The following is a 13,095-nucleotide window of genomic DNA, read 5'->3' as shown; positions in this document are numbered from 1 at the left end:
GAACGCTGAAGTTTAAGAGATTAGTCAGGAAGAATCTGTACGTGGGATACGGAAGTCATAAGGGATGATGAGACACGTTTGAAGTTCTCTTAGGCTATAGATACAGCAATGAAGAATGGCTCAGTAGGCGGTACAGTTGAAGAGGAATGGATACATCTAAAAAGAGCAGTCACAGAACTTCGAATGAAAAGCATAGGTACGAAGAAGGCAACTGCGAAGAAACCATGGGAAACAGGAGAAATACTTCAGCTGATCGATGAGAGAAGGAAGTAAAAAAAAGGTCCAGGGAAATTCAGGGATACAGAAACACAACCCGCCCAGGAATGAAATAAATAGGAAGTTCAGGGAAGCCAAGACGAAATGGCTGGATGAAAAATGTGAAGAAATCGAAAAAGAAATGATTGTCGGAAGGACTGACTCAGCATATAGTAAAGTTAAAACAAGCTTCGGTGAAATTAAAAGCAAGGGTGGTAACATTGACAGGGCAACGGGAATTTCTCTTTTAAATGCAGAAGAGAGAACGTTTTGGTAAAAAGAATTTGTGTGGTGCGACAGAAAAAGAAGCAGGAGTCGATTTAGAAGAGATGGGGGATCCAGTACTAGAATCAGAATTTAAAAGAGCTTTGGAAGACTTAAGATGAAGTAAGGCGGAACGGATGGATAACATTCCATCAGAATTTCTAAAATCATGGGGGGAAGTGGCAACGAAACGACTTTCCACGTTGGGATGTAGAATATAAGTGTCTGGTGACATACCATCGGACTTTCGGAAACATGTCATCCGCAAAATTCCGAAGACTGCAAGAGCTGAGAAGTCCGAGAATCATCGAACAATCAGCTTAACAGCACAGGCAGCCAAGATGCTTATAAGAATAATATATCGAAAAATGGGAAAGGAAATTAAGGATGTGTTAGATGACGATCAGTTTGCCTTTAGAAAAAGTAAAGATACCAGAAAGGCAATTCTAACGTTTCACTAGAGAGGAAATTCAGATGTTGTGATTGATAATGGAAGCAAGACTAAAGAAAAATCTAGACACGTTCATAGGATTTGTCGACCTGGAAAAAGCGTGCGGTCATGTAAAATAGTGCAAGATTTTCGAAATACTGAGAAAAATAGGGATAAGCTATAGGGAGAGACGGGTAACATACAATATTTACAAGAGCCAAGAGATAATAATAAGTGTGGACGACCAAGAACAAAGTGCTCGGTTTAGAAAGGTTACAACACAGGAATGTAGCCTTTCGCCCCTTTTGTTCAGTCTATATACGGAAGAAGCAATGATGGAAATAAAAGAAAGCTTTAGGATTGGGATTAAAATTCACGGTGGAAGGATATCAGTGATACGATTCGCTGATGACATTGCTATCCTGAGTGAAAGTGAAGAAGAATTACATGATCTTCTGAATGGAATGAACAGTCTAATGAGCACAGAATATGGACTGAAAATATATCGGACAAAGCCGAAAGTAATGAGAAGTAGCAGAAATGAGAACAGCAAGAAACTCAACATCAGGACTGATAGTTACGAAATAGATGAAGTTATGGAATTCGACTACCTAGGTTGCAAAATAACCGATGACGGATGGGACAAGGAGGACATCAAAAGCAGACAAACACTGGCGAAAAGGGAATACCTGGCTGAGAGATGTCTATTGGTATGAAACATAGGCCTTAATTAGGGGAAGAAATTTCTGAGAATCTACGTTTGGAACACATCATCGTATGGCAGTGAAACACGGAGTGTGGGAAAACCGGAACAGAAGAGAATCGAAGAATTTTAGATGTCGTTCTACAATGAATGTTGAAAATTAGCTGAACTCTAAGGTAAGGAATGACGAGGTTCTGTGCAGAATCGGAGACGAAAGGAACATGTGGAAAAACAGTGACAAGGAGAAGGGACAGGATGATAGGACATCAGGGAATGACTTCCATGTTACTAGAGGGAGCTGTAGAGGGCAAAACCTGTAGAGGAAGTCAGAGATAGGAATGTAACTAGCATGTAATTGAGGACGTTTATTGAAAGTGCCACTCTGAGAAGAAGAGATTGGCACAGGAGAGGAATTTGTGACGGGCCGCATCAAACCAGTCAGAAGTGCGATGACTCGACAAAAAAAAAGTACATGTGTAAGGTCCACTGCTCCTATATCATTCAGTGCTCCTCGTATGCTGGAAAGCGACCTCCAATGCTTTCGTCCACAGAACCCCTAGCTGCGTTCCCCTCCATTACCATCGTGTACAGATCACCTAGAGGCGTAGGACGACGTTTGCAGCGATGCGTTGCTATGCAGTTCTCAGTCACGTGTCTTACCTTCCCTAGAAGTTTGTCACAACTTCTTGCAGGAAACCCAGCACACTTCATATGGTACGAATAAAATATTACCTCATAATGACCCCATCCACTCATCATATCGATGCTCTTGATTTTGTATTAGACTGTTCAATGCTTTTTTTATATTCGTGACGTATATTTTACATATGATATTTGAGTTATGTTCATTGAACAGCAATTTATCTCAAAATGTATATTTCCTTATGTGTTTTCGCTGCACACAATGGCAAACGAACAAGGAAGCATATGATAGCATTGAAATATGCTTATTTGTGGCACGTGAATGACAAGACTGACTGGTCCTGGGACAGTCAGTTTCGGTTGGAACATTCCGACAGTTTCAAATAAAATGATTAAGGTGTCATATTACGAGGGCCCGCATTTGTCTAGACAAACTCATCACACACGGTAGAAAAAGTTGTCCTTCAGACAATGTAACCCAGATGATTCCTCAGATAGATATCAAGATTACAGTTTGTAGTTAATTTGAACGTGTTTTAGCAACATCACTACAGAATACAGAACAGATTTCCACACGTTTTTGTGGCAAATTTACTGATTAAGTAACGCACCTTGGTGGGTGATACTTGCCATCTCCATGTGCTCCGAGCAAAACAGGACATAACGTGCGCTACTTTCCCTTTCAACTCCGACAAGATATCCTCTGCGACAGATGACCATACCATGTCGTGACTCTCACTTCGGAGAAGTTAGTGAAGAGGAAAGTATAAATATGTGCCAGATGATGAAAGGAGGGAAAATCTGATTAGCATGAACCTGAAGAGAAGATCAGAGCTCTGCAACGCTTCGATGTTCTACTCCGAACACTGGGCCGGCAGGGCGGAGCCTAAACCAACAGCGGCCACTGAACGTCGCTTCGCCGATTGCTCGCACAGATTGTTTATGAAAGGGGTGTAAGGGTTGTTACACGAGCACTCCGTAACTCCATCTTTTAAACTGTGTATTTTACAACCAAGTTCACGAGAATTTATTGACGGATCTTCTCCTCGTATCCTTCTGTGCGAATAAATCTTTGTTGAGAACTTCGGGCAGCTCTCTGTGACATGAACGACCCAGTCTCTATCGAAGGGGGTAAATTCCTCTCAGTTAAATAAATGCTGGTTGAAAAACATTTCTCTGAACGTTAATCTGGTTTTCAGGGCACTAGATTTCAGATGCATTTGAGCAAGTTTCAGTAAAAACAATGCTCTATGTCGGAGAAGGAGGCATGAATTTTAAACAGTGGTAACATCGACTTAGTACTGGCTTTTTAACACGTATTTATTAGGTTGTTTTTATTGTCTGTTGATATACATTTTCCAGTTGATTTTAAACCAATTTCCTGATACTCTATAGACTCGAAACTTTCAACATAGCTCCGAACTGGATAACAATGCAATGGTAACCTGGTTGAGGTTGTACACATCTTACGATCACTTCGCTCCGAGACTTAATTTTCGCATAAAAATCAGGTGACACTATTTTTCCAACAAATGAGGATGTAGTAACAATATATTCACTTCGTAGTGGTTGAGAGCAGTATGCTTAGAGTATACGAGGAATATGGCGATTGTATCGTCTAATATACTGAAGTTCGAGGATATCTGCTTTAGATATAAAGCGACATATGTGAAACTGGTGCAACCACAAAGGAGGGGTATCTGTTGAGTGGCCAGACAAACGTGTGGTTCCTGAAGAGGGGCAGCAGCCTTTTCAATAGTTGCAGGGCAACAGTCTGGATGATTGAATGATCTGGCCTTGTAACAGTAACCAATAAGGCCTTGCTGTGCTGGTAACGCGAACGGCTGAAAGCAAGGGGAAACTACAGCCGTAATTTTTCCCGAGGGCATGCAGCCTTACTGTATGGTTAAATGATGGTGGCGTCCTCTTGGGTAAAATATTCCTGAGGTAAAATAGTCCCCCATTCGGATTTCCGGGCGGGGACTACTCAAGAGGACGTCGTTATCAGGAGAAAGAAAATTGGCGTTCTGTGGATCGGAGCGTGGAATGTCAGATCCCTTAATCGGGCAGGTAGGTTAGAAAACTTAAAAAGGGAAATGGATAGGTTAAAGTTAGATATAGTGGGAATTAGTGAAGTTCGGTGGTAGGAGGAAGAAGACTTTTGCTCAGGTGAATACAGGGTTATAAATACAAAATCAAATAGGGGTAATGCAGGAGTAATAAATAAAAAAATAGGAGTGCGGGTAACCTACTACAAAAAGCATAGTGAACGCATTATTGTGGCCAAGATAGACACGAAGTCCACACCTACTACAGTAGTAAAAGTTTATATGCCAACTAGCTCTGCAGATGATGAAGAAATTGATGAAATGTATGATGAGATAAAAGAAATTATTCAGGTAGTGAAGGGAGACGAAAATTTAATAGTCATGGGTGACTGGAATTCGAGAGTAGGAAAAGGGAGAGAAGGAAAGATAATAGGTGAATATAGATTGGGGGAAGGAAATGAAAGAGGAAGCCGTCTGGTAGAATTTTGCACAGAGCATAACTTAATCATAGCTAACACTTGGTTCAAGAATCATAACAGAAGGTTGTGCACATGGAAGAATCCTGGAAATACTAGAAGGTATCAGATAGGTTATATAATGGTAAGACAGAGATTTAGGAACCAGGTTTTAAATTGTAGGACATTTCCAGGGGCAGATGTAGACTCTGAGCACAATCAATTGGTTATGAACTGTAGATTAAAACTGAAGAAACTGCAAAAAGGTGGGAATTTCAGGAGATGGGACCTGGATAAACTGACTAATCGAGAGGTTGTACTGAGTTTCAGGGAGAGCATACGGGAACAATTGACAGGAATGGGGGAAAGAAATCCAGTAGAAGAAGAATGGGTAGCTCTGAGGGATGAAGTAGTGGTGAAGGCAGCAGAGGATCAAGTAGGTAAAAAGACGGGGGCTAATAGAAATCCTTGGTTAACAGAAGAGATATTGAATTTAATTGATGAAAGGAGAAATTATAAAAATGCAGTAAATGAAGCAGGCAAAAAGGAGTACAAACGTCTCAAAAATGAGATCGACAGGAAGTGCAAAATGGCTAAGCAGGGATGGCTAGAGGACAAATGTAAGGATGTGGAGGCTTATCTCACTAGGGATAAGATAGATACTGCCTACAGGAAAATTAAATCGACCTTTGGAGAAAAGAGAACCACTTGTATGAATATCAAGAGCTCAGATGGAAACACAGTTCTAAGCAAAGAAGGGAAAGCAGAAAGGTGGAAGGAGTATATAGAGTATCAATACAAGGGCGACGTACTTGAGGACAATATTCTGGAAATAGACGAGGGTGTAGATGAAGGTGAAATGGGAGACACAATACTGTATGAAGAGTTTGACAGAGCACTGAAACACCTGAGTCGAAACAAGGCCCGAGGAGTAGACAACATTTCATTAGAACTACTGACGGCCTTGGGAGAGCCAGTCCAGACAAAACTCTACCATCTGGTGAGCAAGATGTATGAGACAGGCGAAATACCCTCAGACTTCAAGAAGAATATAATAATTCCAATCCCAACGACAGCAGGTGTTGACAGATGTGAAAATTGCCGAACAGTCAGTTTAATAAGCCACAGCTGCAAAATACTAACGCGAATTCCTTACAGACGAATGGAAAAAGTAGTAGAAGCCGACGTTGGGGAAGATCAGTTTGGATTCCGTAGAAACATTGGAACACTTGAGGTAATACTGACCTTACGACTTATCTTAGAAGAAAGATTAAGGAAAGGCAAACCTACGTTTCTAGCATTTGTAGACTCAGAGAAAGCTTTTGACAATGTTGACTGGAATACTCTCTTTCAAATTCTAAAGGTGGCAGGGGTTAAATACAGGGAGCGAAAGGCTATTTCCAATTAGTACAGAAACCAGATGGCAGTTATAAGAGTTGAGGGACATGAAAGGGAAGCAGTGGTTGGGAAGGGAGTGAGACTGGGTTGTAGCCTCTCCCCGATTTTATTCAATCTTCATAGTGGGCAAACAATAAAGGAAAGAAAAGAAAAATTCGGAGTAGGTATTAAAATCCATGGAGAAGAAATAAAAACTTTGAGGTTCGCCGATGACATTGTAATTCTGTCAGAGACAGCAAAGGACTTGGAAGAGCAGTGGAACGGAATGAAGATCAACAAAAGCAAAACGAGGATAATGGAATGTAGTCGAATTAAGTCGGGTGATGCTAAGGGAATTAGATTAGGAAATGAGACACTTAAAGCAGTAAAGGAGTTTTGCAGTTTGGGGAGTAAAATAACTGATGATGGTCGAAGTAGAGAATATATAAAATGTAGACTGGCAAGGGCAAGGAAAGCGTTTCTGAAGAAGAGAAATTTGTTAACATCGAGTATAGATTTAAGTGTCAGGAAGTCGTTTCTGAAAGTATTAGCATGGAGTGTAGCCATGTATGGAAGTGAAACGTGGACGATAAATAGTGTGGATAAGAAGAGAATAGAAGCTTTCGAAATGTGGTGCTACAGAAGAATGCTGAAGATTTGATGTGTAGATCACATAGCTAATGAGAGGTATTGAATAGAATAGGGGAGAAGAGGAGTTTGTGGCACAACTTGACAAGAAGAAGGGACCGGTTGGTAGGACATGTTTTGAGGCATCAATTGATCACCAATTTAGCATTGGAGGGCAGCGTGTAGGGTAAAGATCGTAGAGGGAGACCAAGAGATGAATACACTAAGCAGATTCAGATGGATGTAGGTTGCAATAAGTACTGGGAGATGAAGAATCTTGCACAGGATAAAGTAGCATGGAGAGCTGCATCAAACCAGTCTCAGGACTGAAGACCACAACAACAACAACATGTAAAACCATCCATAATGATTTTAATAGCCATTCTATCGGCTGAGTCAGATATTGTCGAGAGGCTCCCCTCACTGAAATGGTAAAGTGAGCTGGAGCACAAGCACATAGTAGCAACGCGACCCTTCATAGCACCAAAGTCAGATCTACCGGGAGGGGCCTCAACGAATGTCTGAAGTAGTGCTGGAAGCAATTGACACCAAGAATCCTGCAGGGCAGTCCATAAATCCGTAAGACTACGAGAGAGTGGAGATCTCTACTGAACAGCACGTTGCAAGGCATCCCACATATGCTCAATAATGTTCATGTCTGTGGATTTTGGCGGCCAGCGGAAGTATTTGAACTCAGGAAAGTGTTCCTGGAGTCACTCTGTAGCAATTCTGGACGTGGGTGATCTCGCTGGAATTGCCAAAGTTCTTTGGAATGCACAATGAACATGAATGGATGCAGGTGATCAGACAGGATGCTTACATACGTGTCACCTATCAGAGTCGTATCTAGACTAGGTCCAATATCATTCCAACTGCATACGCCCCACATCAATTACAGAGCCTCCACCAACTTGAACAGTCCGCTGCTGACAGTCAAGGCCCATGGATTCATGAGGTTGTCTCTGTAACCGTACACGTCCATCCACTCGATTCAATATGAAACTAGACTCGTCCGACCAGGAGACATGCTTCCAGTCATCAACAGTCCAATACTGGTGTTGATGGGCCCAGGCGAAGCGTAAAGTTTTGTATCGTGCGGTCAACAAGGGTACACGAGTGGGTCTTCGGCTCTAAAAGCCCAAGTCGATGGTGTTTCGTTGAATGGTTCGCACGTTGATACTTGTTGATGCCCCAACAATGAAATATGCAGCAATTAGCGGAAAGGTTGCACTTCTGTAACGTTGGTCGATTTTCTTCAGTCGTCGTTGGTCCTGTTCTTGCAGGATCTTCTGCCGGCCGCAGTGATGTCGGAGATTTGGTGTTTTACCGGATTCATGATATTCAGGAACACTTGTGAAACGGTCGTGCGGGAAAATCCCCACTTCAACGCTACCTCGGAGATGCTTTGCCCCATCGCTCGTGCGCCAACTATAACACCGCGTTCAGACTCACTTAGATCTTGATAACCTGCCATTTTAGCAGCAGTAACCGATCTAACAACTGTGCCAGACATTTGTTGTCTTGTATAGGTTTGCCGACTGCAGCGCCATATTCTGCCTGTTTGCATATCTCTGTATTTGAATACGTATGCCTATACCAGTTTCTTTGTCGATTCAGTGTATGTCCCACACAAGAGTGACTCGGCAATAGCATGAAATGGATGTCACCTAGTACTCACATGTGCACGTGGGCCACTTTACAGCCGTCTTGAGTGTGGAGCTACAGGGTCCAATCACATTAATGAGATAATCACTTATGCTCGAAACGTGCAATAACCACTCAGACGGCAGGTGGCAGCGGTAGTGGTGGAGGTTATATGATGTGTGTTAGGGAGGTGCGAGAAACAGCGCAGTCGTTAATGTGATGCAGAAACGGAACGATTCATCAGGCATCCAAAATGGCATGATCATTAGCTTGTGGTCTAAGGGTTCAATGACTTTCGAAAAGTGCCATCGTGGTTAAAGTATATCGTGCATGGCAAAATGGCGCTATCGAAAACCGGCGCCGAGGCAACTATGGAGGACCACGAGTCATGGATGAGAGGGCTGGAGACATGTGTACTGGTGAACAACGTGCAGTTGTTGAGCAGCTAACCGTTCAGGTGAACCAACGGGCTATGAACTCTGTCACCTCAACGAACGTTCACTGAATGTAGTTGTGTATGTGCCTCCGCCGCAGCTGCCTGCTTCAGACACCCGTGCTGACTGCTGTTCATCGGAGAACAAGACTGGAATTTGCACTCCAATAGCTCAATCAGACGTCCTCGGAGTGGCGACAGGTTGCTTTTTCAGATGAATCACGTTTTATGATTTCTCAGACAGATGGCCGTTGGCGAATATGCCATTGCAACAATAGTTGTAAAGGTCCAGATCGGAGAGGGAGTCCAGGCCGCAGGAGGGAGCGCTCTGCTCTGGGGAATATTTTCTTGGCTTTCTCTCTGTGATGTCTTCATTCTGGAAGGCACAATGGCTCACACATGTATGCTTCTATACTTGGGCATACTGTCCATGCGGGTTCTTTTTTCCTCGGGACGATGTCACCTACTAACAGAACAAGACAACGTGTCACAGTGTTCGGTGTGTGAGCGCTGGATTTGAAGAGCACCAAGTTGAATTTACAGTTCTCTTTTGATCGTCAAACTCTTCGGATTGTAACCGAATCAAGATTCTGAGGGACCACCCCGATCAGGCTGTTTGCGCCATGGATCCTCAGCCGAGAAACCTAGTGCAGCTGGCCACAGGCGGTATGGCTCCACATCACTGACGGTACCACAGGACCTCACTGATTCGCTTGCTGCACGTCCGCGCTACAAAAGGTGGTCATTCACGCTTTCGAAAGATGGTCACATTAATGAGACTAGACTCAGCAAAACAGTAGTATAGGTAGAATATTCCCAATAGCATGGTTTTCTCGTATGTTTGCTCAAAAATAGTTCAAATGGCTCTAAGCACTATGGGACTAAACATCTGAGGTCATCAGTCCCCTAGACTTAGAACTACTTAAACCTAACTAACCTAAGGACAACACACATATCTATGCCCGTGGCAGGTATCGAACCTGCGACTGTAGCAGCACCGCAGTTTCGGACTGAAGTGCCTAGAAACGCTAGGCCACAGTGGCTGGCTCTTTATATTCAATGATTAAAACCCAGACTGTCAAAGGCTTTATATCCCTACCGTGAAGTAGGTGTACTGAGCCATGGTAAAATTTGCTGTTTTGAAGAGCGCGCCGTAGCGTGTAGTGTAAAGCAGTCACACTCCGTTTCTGGCTGTGGCGCCGCTGTGGCTATCACAGCTTTGTGGTGTCTCCCTCTGGTGGAAAAGGGGAAAAGGTTGCCTGTTCACGTGTATTTAAGGGCCGCTGTAAGCTCGCCAACAATTCTATAAGTCCCTCCAGGTCCTTGAGCGTCATGCACTCCGCCTCGCCTCCCGTATGCGCCTCCCGTCCCCCACGCGAATCTTCTATTACCTCATTCCTTTCCCCCATCTGCTCCTGTTCCTCGAACATATGCGCATACTCTACACCTCCCTCCACCTTGATCCCCCTCACCCCCTGGTTGCTCCTCTCCTCTCCTGTCCCTGCCCCCTGCTACGCCTTCACTGTTGTGTCCCCCCTACCCTCCATCTCTACACCCTTCACCTCCTTTCCGAGGGTGGCTTCCATCAACTCCTCCTCCCAGATAATGCCCTCTCTCCCTCCATTTATCCCTCCTATCAACTCTGATGCTCACCCCCATCCTCCCTCCTTTCCTCCGTCCATTCCCTGGGCTCCCTCTTCCCCCCTTCCATCCAGTGTTTCTCCCCGCCTGAACTGTCCCTACCTCACTTCTCCCACCCCGAGTCCTTTTGTCTTCCTCTCCTCTGCCTTCCCCAGTCCTTGTCGTGTCTGCCCAGCACCCCCCACACCTCTTATGGGTACTCATCCTCCATTGGCTCCTTTCCCCCCCTCCCCCCTTCGCTTTTCCTCACCTTCCCCCCTTTTTTATTTTCCCATCATCTGACCAGTTTCCCCCGACCTGCTCTCGGCTGTGGTATGTTATATTTTAGTGCAGTGTTCCAGTGACTGTTCAGTGTTGTTTCATCTTTTCCCGTGTTGCGAACAGAAACCATGCTGTCACTGGGTGTGAATTTTATGTCTTTTGCGAACAGAAACCAGACTGTCGCCGTGTTTTTTAATTGTCTATTATTTTACCTGTCTGCTTCATATGTATTTTATAAGCATCATCATCCCTTTGCTCTCTGTTTTCAGTTCCACGAATTTTTCGCCATGTTACCCTTTGTCTCAAATTTTGTCGCCTGTTTTTTTATTATATATTATCTTCTCCTTTCGTAAAACAAAGTCTGTAGGCTGAAGAGCGGCATACTACGCTGCTGCCAGCCCGGCCCCTTCGGGGGGAATCGAAATTCAACAAAAAAAAAAAAAAAAAAAAAAAAAAAGAAAACTCGCCAAGAAGTCAGTTGGAGCCAAGAAGGCAGTCTGTCGGAGTTCAGTCGGTCAGTCTGACTCGGCGAGTCTGGTTAATTGGTCAGCCAAGTTAGTCTGGGTCTGTCTGTCTTCCGCATTCGTGAGGCGGTTAGTGTCTGTCGGTCGTCCGGAGTGCTAGTATGTGTTAGGCCACCAGTCTGCTCGAGTTGGCTCGGGCAATGGGCATTGGCGGTTGGATCGATCGCTTGGTCGGTCGCTCTCTGGGACACAAGATGACTTGTCCTCCTGGAGCGTCAGCGCATGTGAGGTCGCCACTTGAGTCCAGTGGCCGCACCGTTTAGCGAGGCGTAGTGGCTTCCCGGTCGACACGAGAGCAGCAGGAGTCAACCCACTACATCGGGCTGGCCGGGGCGAGTTGCGACGCCGTGAGACGGGAGATCCGCGCGCCTTCCTGCGTCCGTTGAAGCGGCTGGCAGTGCACGGTTCGGGAGAGCGTTGGGGATGCTGCGCCAGGTCTTCGCCAGAAATCGCAGTTTATTAGAAGTTAAGTGGTTCGAGATATGTTGCTTCATTTACTTGTTAAATTCTACTTGTGTTCTTAGTCAGTCTGTCAGTCTGAGTCGGCGAGTCTGGTTAGTTGTTAGTTGGTCGGCCAAGTTTTACCACGGCTCATGTACCTCTCTTGGATCATATTTTCGCCGTTGGAGTCATACGATCTTTTTTGCTCCTTATCGTCTCAGGAAATGTTTCCTACAGTTTGCCTCGAATTAGCGACATCACTCTCTACATTTTAAATCAAGTGAGACACGGTCTGGTATGTGGTACTCACGTCTATGACGGCACCGTGTATGTCGAAGTACTTGAAGGGCGGCTTGCGGCCGGTGATGAACTGGACGATCTTCTTGGCGCCGTGGAACCACTCGACCTTGTGCAGCTGCTCCCTCTGCACGTCGTACTCGCAGCGCAGCTGCACCGACTGCCCCTGCAGCACGTAGCGCGGGGACACCAGCTCCACCGTGAACGTCGCTTCTGCGCACACACCACGTTGCACCGCATTAGATGTAGTCTCCGTTCCTTAGATCCGTAGTGGGGATATGCTCAAGAACATAGGACATGTTATAAAATAAGAATACACAACACATATTTATTTTCTTTTGTAACGCACAATGTATGTTCCGTCCTCCAGAAGGTACGAAATAAAGCCCTGTACGAGGCGGCACAGAGTGATCAGAAAGATTCTGAAAAGATTATGTGGGATTTGCAGGGTAGATTGTAATGAGAAATATGAGCCGTGCACGGCTCATGTTCATGGCATTTATTGTTTGTCATCTTCTATTACGGTACTGCCGCCTCGTTTTCTTATTCCATTTACTGGCGTCGCTAACTTCCTGCCTTACTTGCCCATGAGCGGCAGCAGGAACGCGTATCGATAAGTGCACTGTCGTACCATTTCTGGAGCGACCGATAGTATTTCCGGGCCTTCGTGTGTCTGGCAGTCAGTTGGAGACGGATCAGCAGTGCAGTGGGGACGCAGCAGCAATGAAGTCGGGACGGAGCGCCGGTGAGGCGCGGACAGCCAGTTCTCGCCGACCGCTGGCGACACATATGAACTGTCCGGCGGAGGGAGATTCGAGCGAGACGACCGTCGGTTGGTCGTTCGCTTGGTCGTCTCATCGACTGACATATATTTGGTCCTGGGCAGTCGGTTGGTTGGCGTGGGGCGGCAAGAAACTCTCCGTCGCGCGTTCTCTTGCCGGGGCCACTGCCGATGTGCACGCGCGGTTGGAGTGTGAGGTGCTGCTTGCGAGTGCTACGAAGTTCGTCGCTCACCGATCTTGGACAGGAAAATTGAGTCGTCACTTAATTTAC

At 45.1% G+C, this 13,095-nt stretch overlaps 1 protein-coding gene across 1 annotated transcript in view; it reads right to left on the bottom strand.

The window, feature by feature from the left end:
• The window catches only part of LOC124620185, a 177,668-nt gene that overhangs the window by 149,095 nt on the left and 15,478 nt on the right, over positions 1 to 13,095 (bottom strand). Inside the window, exon 2 of the mRNA XM_047146855.1 lies at positions 12,056 to 12,255. Coding sequence (XP_047002811.1) covers positions 12,056 to 12,255 — 200 coding nt within the window. The remainder of the gene's footprint in view (positions 1 to 12,055; positions 12,256 to 13,095) is intronic.

Source organism: Schistocerca americana, chromosome 6 (assembly GCF_021461395.2).
Source record: "Schistocerca americana isolate TAMUIC-IGC-003095 chromosome 6, iqSchAmer2.1, whole genome shotgun sequence".
In the NCBI taxonomy this organism is placed as follows: Eukaryota; Metazoa; Arthropoda; class Insecta; order Orthoptera; family Acrididae; genus Schistocerca; species Schistocerca americana.
This window is presented reverse-complemented; position numbering and strand designations above follow the sequence as displayed.